The sequence below is a fragment of the Polyodon spathula genome, chromosome 30, assembly GCF_017654505.1.
Source record: "Polyodon spathula isolate WHYD16114869_AA chromosome 30, ASM1765450v1, whole genome shotgun sequence".
Classification (NCBI taxonomy): domain Eukaryota; kingdom Metazoa; phylum Chordata; class Actinopteri; order Acipenseriformes; family Polyodontidae; genus Polyodon; species Polyodon spathula.
Genome location: NC_054563.1, coordinates 6,755,241 through 6,764,768, shown reverse-complemented (window position 1 = coordinate 6,764,768; position 9,528 = coordinate 6,755,241). Strand labels below are relative to the sequence as shown.

At 39.4% G+C, this 9,528-nt stretch overlaps 1 protein-coding gene across 3 annotated transcripts; it reads right to left on the bottom strand.

The window, feature by feature from the left end:
• Positions 1–2,581: 2,581 nt before the first annotated feature.
• LOC121302720 (P2Y purinoceptor 2-like) lies at positions 2,582–9,162 on the bottom strand. Of its 3 annotated transcripts, none has more exons than XM_041232822.1 (2): positions 8,020–9,162; positions 2,582–3,915 (listed from the first exon to the last, which is right to left on the bottom strand). In XM_041232822.1, the coding sequence occupies exon 2, from the start codon at positions 3,875–3,877 to the stop codon at positions 2,876–2,878; it is 1,002 nt and encodes a 333-aa protein (XP_041088756.1). In that variant the 5' UTR covers positions 3,878–3,915; positions 8,020–9,162; the 3' UTR covers positions 2,582–2,875. The 3 variants fall into 3 exon arrangements, with proteins under 3 accessions (XP_041088756.1, XP_041088758.1, XP_041088757.1); XM_041232824.1 differs by having other exon boundaries at positions 8,024–9,162; XM_041232823.1 differs by having other exon boundaries at positions 8,160–9,162.
• Between the last annotated feature and the right edge of the window lie 366 nt (positions 9,163–9,528).

The following is a 9,528-nucleotide window of genomic DNA, read 5'->3' as shown; positions in this document are numbered from 1 at the left end:
AATTTAAGAAGCAAAACTCCCCTTACCTTTGTTGAAATGATTCGGCCTCAAGCATTCAAAATGGTGAAGGTGCTCCAAAAGGTAAAACATTCTGGCAGCCGCCAACTCTCCAACTCGTCAACAGCAAAGTGGATGACAAAGGTGCAACGAGAAGTCTTGCCTAATTCATTCAAGAGAAACACTATTAATTTGCTTATTTTATGCATTACTACATATTCTGCCATAGTTTTATATTTGTGAAAGGGACAACCGATTCAGAGCTGTTCAACACAGTACTAAAAACAAGTTTAGCAACCAAATTAGACTTTAAAAAAAAACCTGTGCTATAGAACATTGTGATGAGGTACATAGCAACGCCACGTTTCTCCTTGGTGTGAAGCTGTATAGTATTTTTCAGATTAAGTGCTGGTCTGCAGCAAAAAAAAATCCACAATGTGGTATAGAAAAGAAACGTCAGAGCACTTATTGTTATGATTTCGATGACAAATCTTAAACCCCAGTGCTTTTAAAAAGAGCTTTGAAACAGACTGTAAAGTTATAAGTGTAAAAAGTTGTCATTATGATAACACTGACAATAAAAACGACAGGTAGGTTATTTAAACAGTTGTAGCAGCATGTGGGGGTGTATAACACTGTGTATTTTGTAACCCCTGTACTCTTTAAGGGAAGAAGGCTTGTATCTGAGAATTATGTTCTGGCTAGGACCCCTAAGGTCATGTTCACAAACCAATAGCTTGGAAGTACATGAGATTATTTACAGGCGTGCCTGCAGACTATTAACACCTGCCATTATTATTTCTTTAAAAAAAAAAAAAATACAGACATATAAACATCTGTTTATTTCATTAAAGCAACCATTTTTTTACAAAAAAATGCAGTCAGTGTACAGAATGCACAGCCCCCCCTTTAAACAGCTACTGTAATCAAATGAAAGTACTTCAGCATACCCATTGCTATTTGTTATTATTATTATTATTATTATTATTATTATTATTATTATTATTATTTAGTAGTAGGAGGAGGAGGAGGAAGAGGAAGAGGAGGAGAATCCATGGGCATATAAATCAATGCTTGACAAATCCCCAAATGTGTTGCAGAACTTTAGGAGTTAATATTCAAAATTCCAAGTCACGATTGGTTGTTTGCAAAAATCTGTTATGCTGGCTTTTTGTTTTAGTATCAAGTTTTCATTTTCAATACCCGTCACACAGATTTAAGGGACAACTCCGTGAAATAATTACTTATATAAAATAAAATCTTTTAGTTTCTAAAGATAATGTTTAAATGTGAAAAATTAAGTATGGAGCCTACACCCCTGCGCCGACTCAAGAGGGCGAAGACGAGCACACGCTGTCCTCCGAATCGTGTGTCGTCAGACAACTGTTTTTATTTTTTTTATTTTTTTATTTTTTCCTTTCTCCCACCCTGCGGACTCACCGTGCAGCCACCGCAGAGCTACAGCGTCAGAGGACAACGCAGCTCTCGGGAAGCTTTCAGGCAAGCCCGCAGGCGCCCGGCCAGACTACAGGGGTCGCTGGTGCGCGGTGAGCCGAAAACACCCTGCACGAACCTGCTCTAACTAAACCAAGCGGTACCTTATAATATGATCTTATCTATTTGTGTGATGTCATTTAAGAGTTAATTGCAAATTATAACACAAGGACTTATCTTTGAAAAGGATGTCTAATTGTGTAATAAAATTTCAATTCAGCAACTATGTTTATTTAAGAACCACACCACCTATGTTAATCAAATAAAACATATCCAAATATTTTTGTAGTTAAAGGTTAAAAGGCATTCAAATATCCCACAGGAACAATTTGTTATGGGAATACAGTTAAACAAATAACAAGCAAATGCTGAAAGAGAACACAAAAATAACAAATATTAGCCTTTCTTTTATGTGAGCCTGTCACCTTTAAACTCACAAATCTGCTTGCACTAAATAGTTTAGCCACTAGAGGGAGTCAGTGTATACTCAAAATGGGTAATATAACCAAGGCTTTAAGATATTAACATAGCCAAATAATCACAGGTCCTCATATTGTTGTACTGTTATTTCTTCTTCTGTGCGGATTTTTTTTCTTAGCTATATGTAATATAATGCAAGAAGTGTGTGTCCTTTTCAAGTTTCTAGTCACTCTTCTGTTATAATTCATCAAATCCTATCATCTTGTTTGCAATGGGACCCTAACGTCTCTTTCTGTTTTCCAGTATCTTGGTTTGCCGATATCTTTTTTTTGAATGCTCTGCCGATACTGAATAATGGGGAGGAATAACTCTTCGAGCGAAACCCTCAATATTAAAATTTCTGGAAATATGCATTGATCGTTGGCTGTGTCAACATACATCAACTAAGTACAGTTAGAAAAGCAACGTCTTCAAAGTTGAGGTGAGTTTAGCTCATTGCACTGTCAGTACAATTCAACCACCACTTCACCCAAATGATTGCATTAATACAAAATCAGAGCGTTAATCAGAAATACCTGATCCTCCCGTTTAGTCATACAACATGATACCCGGAACTCTTTGGAAGCCCTGCTTTCATTATACAGGTAGAAAAAAAAAACAATTACAAATATATATTTCACAGCTGTAAGCAGCTCATCGTAGTTATTTCTTATCTGAAAAGCCCCAGTGTAACCACCAAGAAAATCGAACTGATCTAATGTAAATACACCATCATCCTGGTTCCAAACAACAACAACAAAAAAATTGGTAACATTAACTGTGGTACCCATTTTTGATAATAAAGTTAGAGAAAAAGTACTACCCTGCTGATCATCATTGGCAAATCTGCATCTTTGGGACACAGTACTGTTGTTTTGTTTGTTGCTGCAGACATTTGTTTGTTTCCCTCCATTTACAACATACATCACATGCTGGTTGTTAAGGTAATGTCAGAGTGTATGTTTGACTTGCATTTATTTTCCTTCCTGGTGAGCTGCTTACGAAAGCTCTGTCCTGCCAGGAAGTATAAAATTGGATCCAGGAAACTGTTGGCGCTGGCCAGAGGCCTAGTCACCTTGTAGGCGATGCTTGAGGCCTCGAGCATCCCGCACGGGTAATCAAATTGTCTGAAGAAATAATAAACCGCGCGAGTGATGTGGAAGGGCAGGAAGCAGAGCACAAAAACGCAGAGGACGATGATTATCATCCTGACAGATTTCTTCTTGGATGTTGAGGTGGAGCGTCCTGCGCTGGACTCTTGAAGCTTCTTCGCCATCAGGAAATAACAGATCATAACGGTGAGAAATGGAATCACGAAGAGCAGCACAGAGATGACAGAGCTGTAAATTAGGAAATAAGAAAACAGTTCTTTGCTGGTGGTGTCATAGCAAATCTTCTCAGCCTGGACGGAGAGAGTCTGTGAGAAATAAAAAATGGGAGACTGAAAGGACACCACAGTAATCCAAACGGCAATGGAGACCACCCGGGCCCTGCGAACGCTCACCCATTGCAGTGACCTCACGGGGTAGCAGATGCCCAGAAAGCGATGAATACTGATACAAGACAGGAACAGGATGCTGCAGTAGAGGTTGTTATAAAACAGGAAGCGTATTAATTTACACATGGCGTTGCCGAAGGGCCAGTCATTCTCATCAGCGTAGTAGTAAATCAGAAAGGGCAGGGTGGTGATGTACAAGGTGTCCGATATTGCCAGGTTGAACATGTAAATCGTGTTCGACTTCCACCGTTTTGTCTTGAACAATAACACGTAGAGAGCCATGAGGTTGAGCGCCAGCCCTGTGAACAAGACGATCCCGTAAGACAATGGCAGTAGGATGTATTTGAATCTTTCGTTGAACTGGCACGTGTACAAGGAGGTTTGGTTTGAATTTGTCAAGTTAAAATCACCGGCCCCAGGGGTCTCCATCTTCCAGGATCACAGCTGTCTGTCTTCCTCAGGGTGCCCTTAGATATAAAAAAAAGAAAAAGGACAATTAACATACATGGGCTAACAATATATTTTACTCTTACTTAAAATAATTAACATGTATCTGATTTTTCAGAGAGCTCCTTTCAGGTAGTCTACTTCAAGAGGTCACATGAAGGATCACAGTAACAAGTTACTGGAAGAACGAGAAGCAGTTACTGAGAAAGAGAGCCAAAGGAGGGGGAGTTCTGAGAGGCTCCTCAGTAGCCAATCACTGCCTTTCCAATGACTGGCGTGCTTTAACATTCCTTCCTGTGCAGCACTGAAATATCTGGAAGTAAGATCAGTGAATGAATAGTTTCAAAAGTGCAGTCTTTTACATACTGGAGAAAAATGTGAGGTTTACAGAATCTTTGTAAGTCATATTAGGTACAATTTAGTTGTTTTGTTAGTTCTGTACCCTTTAAACATACATCCAACATGTTTCGGGTTTTGTATCAGTACACTTTGTAAAGGTAATCTTTTTAGAAGCCACAGTGGTAATTAGGAAACGAAATCTAAGACTTGAAGCTTTCACTTAGAAAAGCTTTATTCTTCATCAAGCATAAGCTTTCATTTCAGTACTAGGAGAAACTAATCAACCTATGAGTGATAGAAGAAGAAGGCAGTTTAGAATTACACAAGTGAAATTGAAGTATTTGTGGCTTTTGTTGGTAAATCATTGTCTCATAACAGCAGCCCCGCCCAGCTACAGAGTGAAAAGAATGAGAATCCATAGTGACACCTTATCCATGGTAACATATTTCTCAACAAAACAACCTCTAAAATGTAATGAGTTTGATAGAATACAAAATGGAATGTATTCAGTGCAAATGTCCATCTCAAGCTTTGAGAGTATGAGATAAGCGATATGTATTAACCAACTTTAAAATGAATTCCCTTTGAAATATGAAATGTAACCGTTATCAAATGGGGAGTATATCCAAGCTGTTGCAGGGCAATATTGCAGAACGACTGGAATGCTACAAGACTAAGCCAAAGGCTGCCTAGCGAGCTACCATTAGAAACCCCAGTAACAAGTAGCTAGGGCTAAACCTCTATGGCTATGTTGTAAGGGTAGACCCAGGCACCGCCCTTAAGACTAGTTCCAAAGCCAGGGTTCCGTAGATCCATGACATTCAGTCTATAGAACCTAGTAAAGCTATCGGGAGTAGCCCACACAGCTGCCTTGCAAATGTCTGTGACAAATGCAATCTGGAATAAAGTCACTGGAAGAATGGGTAGTGAGCTTCTCTGGAGAAGGCAAGTTGGCTCACTCATAAGCAGGCTTGACCATGAGACTTCACCCCATAGCAGACAGAAAAGATGTTCAGACTGCCTCCATCTTTTCATCCTGTCAACATAATACGCCATGGCCTGCACAGGGCAGCGCGTATGGAGCTGCCGCTTCCTGTCAGACTGGGAAGGAGGTGGATCGAAAGCCTTCAATTCCACACTGGCTGATATGAAATGCCAAGATTTTTCAGTACAAAAAGCAGGATTGGTACGAAGCGTAACCTTCTCTCCTGGCTTCTGCAACAATTAAGCTGGCTTTTGCAATTGAGAATGCCTGCGTCTCACTCACCTGCTTTACAGAGGTGATTGCAAGAAAGAAAGATGCTTTGAGTGATACAAATTTCAGCTCAGCTGAATGCAAGATGGCTCAGATGGAGGCTTCATGAGTGCATCAAGCACCACGTTAAGCCTCCATTGAAGAACAATATCTTTCATAGGCAGTCGAAGCCACTGAGCTCCTTTTAAAAATTGCCCCGCGAGGTGGTGAGCTTCTGGAGAGACCGAGTCAACCTTGACATAGCAAGCTGAAATAGCTGCCTGATAGACCTTTAACATGGAGGGGAATTTCCGCTTGTCAAACAGGTCCTGCAAAAAATGCAGCATAACTGCTATGGGACAGGCCATGCAGGTCAAAACCCAGAGGCAGGCACCACTTCTGAAAGAAGCCACACTTGTACTTGTACCACTTGCCATTCAGAGGCCAAACCTAGAGCTGTAGGCTCGATGGGTCAGGATGCCATAAGGTCCCCTGCACCTGACTGAGCAGGTTGCGCCGTTGGGCAGTCCACGGCTGGCCACTCAGGAGATGCATCAGGGCTGAAAACCAATCTCCCAAGAAGGAGCCACTAAGAACACCTCTAACAATGTTTGCGAGCCGTGTAATTGTATTTCTGTTGGTAAAAGTCAGTAAATACGCTGGAGAGTTGTGTTGGTCCTGACACAAGTAGTTGTACATGTGGCACTGTCCCCTGCCCCTGTGTGTATTTTATGTTTATATGTTGTGTGTGGCGTATTAATGTTGGTGTACATGTACTGGTACACCGGATATAATGTGGGGTTATTTAGCATGAGTGTTATAAAATGTATATTTGTATTTAGACACGAGGATGGCACAATCTATTCACCTGCAGAGTAAAATGGGTACAGTACCTGCATGGAAGCAAGGGACGTGCATAACGTAATTGGAGTGCAGGTGTATCGAGATTCATATTGAATGACTGATTAGCAATCAGCTGCATAAAAGGGTGAATGTTTCACTCACTCGGGGTTAGTGTGTTCGTGAGTGGAGAACGGGTGTGAGAGAAGAGATTTAAAAAAAAAAAAAAAAAAACAGCACGATACTTGTTTGTTCGTCCACTGTTTGGTTTCGTTTCGTCTGTTTGTCTGCCTATTTATTTTGGCCAAAGCGCCGTTTGTTTTGTTCAGTGTTTTGTTTTCTGTTGTGTTAATGAAACACTGAGCCGCAGCGTCTCAGTTTCGCACGCAATTGCTGTGTGTCTTCCATTCATTTCCTGTTCTTACGTCACCCCTACAGCCAGCTTGCTCCCAGTCCGGTACTAAATGCTGTGAGAACATCATCATCGCTTTGAATGGTGCTGGAAAAATAACGTTGCGCTGAGGGAATGAATAGCAATTTTCAAATATGATTATGACTGTAAGTTAAAGGTTATGAGTAAAATTGTGATTTCATTATAGGGTTAGGTTTATGGTGAGATGCTCCTCGGGGTGAAAGAAGAAAATTAAATTAGAAAAACTGGCGAAATGCTTATTTAACAGTAGTTATGCACTGCTGTTATGTTTCATACTATAGCCTATACAATACAACAACACTAAGTAATGAATTGTGTACAAACATGCTGAATTCAAATTGTTCTCATTAGCAAAGATATGTGGCTTTTGGAATTATAATGGGTTATCCATAAAAGAAAAGTAATTTTAAGGGTGCTGTAGTTCAGCTAACTACAAAAAAAAAAAAAAAAATTGTATGATTAAATAAAATCACAAACAGCATTGCATTGCTGTTTTAAAGGTACCAACGTTGAAGTGTTCATATTGTTTCAAATGAAGAGATGATTATAGGATAGTTTATCAAAACATGTCTAACATTTGACCATAGTATATAAAACGATAAGCAGGGTATATGCTAAAATACGAATATATTATATAACCAATTAACCCATTAAAACCAGTAAATAAACTACCACTCGTTCTTTTTCAGTCGCCGGTACTGTTAAACGGCACCTCCAGACCGGCATCCCAAGAAATACAACTCCCACTGCATATGGAGGTTTGACTGTGAGTTTAATTATTCATGGACGAGCCTTTTCTCTTAATGGCTTCAGATCAGATCGGGTGTGACTACAGTTTGCAGTAAATCTGTAATAGTTCAATCTCTTCAGTGCGATTTCCATCTTTGTTAATTTGGCATTCCCTCAAGAAATAAAAAATCACTAGGTATGATACCTATGAAGTTTATAAAGAAACTCTGGGGGATTTAACTTTCTAGTATGTAATGATAAACATCAAACAGAGACACGTGTATAATGTCATACACAACAGTTAACCACTCATGTTCAGCGGGTAAGACACTGTTCTTGTGTCTGACTTGTACAGCTTGTGCGTACAGTGCGTACAATCTGTTCAATTGAAATACATTACAGCATTAAAAATCGCTAAATCAAATGTAACAGACAGCATTGTTTATTTGAAGAAGTTAGATAAGTAACACAGTAAGCATTTTGTTTAAAGCGTTTCCAAATACCAAAAAAAAAAAAAAAAAAAAAAAAAAAAAGTTAAAAATATCTTACATACTGTACGTGCATATTTTCTTTTCCAAACGGGCTTCCACACTGTGATTTTTTTTTTCCTTCTTCACCCGCCAGAGGCTTAAATTGACTGAGTTCCAAAACTCAAAGTGAATGAAAGAGAAATGCACACAAGCACTTACGGTACAGTTTGCTGGATTGGGTTTGTTGTATTTTCATACGCTGGTTTTCATTTTCTTCGTGACTTTTTACTTTAAGAAACGATTCAGGTTTCTGCAACACGCTGGGTGTTTTCTGAACATTTTGCAAGTCGTGACCTGCCTTTCTGCACTTTAGTTAGCAAAAGGGGTGTGTGGGAAATGTATACTACAGTACTATGAAAAGCACCGCCGGAGCACCGGGGATGTCGCAAAGTTGTTTTTATTTGTATCGTGAATTATTATATCTGCAATATAATGATTTATTTTAATGTACAGTTCTTCCATTGCTACGCAGATGACACTCAGCTATACCCATCTTTGGATCCAGGCGATCCTTCTACTGGGGTGCTGTTAGCTGCTTCCCTTGCTGAGATCAAGTGCTGGCAGAGCTGCTTAATGTTGAATTCTGACAAAACAGAAGTCATGCTTGTAGGCTGGCAGCATCAACTAAACAATATCAATTTACATAAGCTAGACCTTAGCAGCCTTTCAGTGGAGCTAAAACTAGAAATGAGAAATTTGGGGGTCATCTTTGATCCTGATCATTTGAGAATCACATTACGAAAATTACTAAAGTATCATTTTATCATTTGAGAAAAATAGCTAACCTTAGACCTATTATTTCCATTTCTGATGCTGAGAGGCTAATGCATGCCTTTGTTTCATCATGAATTGACTCTTGCAATGCACTTGTTTCTGGTATCACAGATGCTAGAATTGTGACTAAACCCAGGAAAAGTGAACCCTGTTTTGCCCTGTTTGGACTGGTTCTCTGTGCAGTATAGAATTGATTGTTCATATTTTGTTGCTAACTTGTAAAGCCCTGAATGTATTAGCGTCCAGTTATTTGCAGGAGTTATTGACCCTGTATCTTCAGAATCACACTCTGTGATTGCAGGATGCAGGGCTACTGGTTATTCCTAAGGTCAACAAAATCACCATGGGAGGGAGGGCTTTTTCCTTGTAAAGTCCCTCAATTATGAAATGCTCTGTCTGCGTCTGTCAGGGAAGCTTACAAATGTATTGTGGTTTGATTTTCTGCTGTGTACAGTGCTTTGAGCTACTTCTGTATAAAAAGCACTATAACAATACTAAGGTTAATACAATTACACATGCCTCTCTATTAAATGCTAGTAGTTAGCATAATAATAGTTACTTATATTTCTTATGTCCCAATGGTTAGGCAGAGTGTGCGACAATTATCGACTAATAGCTGAGTGAACCTGTTTGTAACAGGATTTACACGTCACAATTACTGTGAATTGCTATAGTAGATTACAGTGGTAGTTTAGAAGAGTGCAGGGGTGTTAACATCTGTTTTGTTTTTTGTATTCCAGTACCTTTCTCTAGT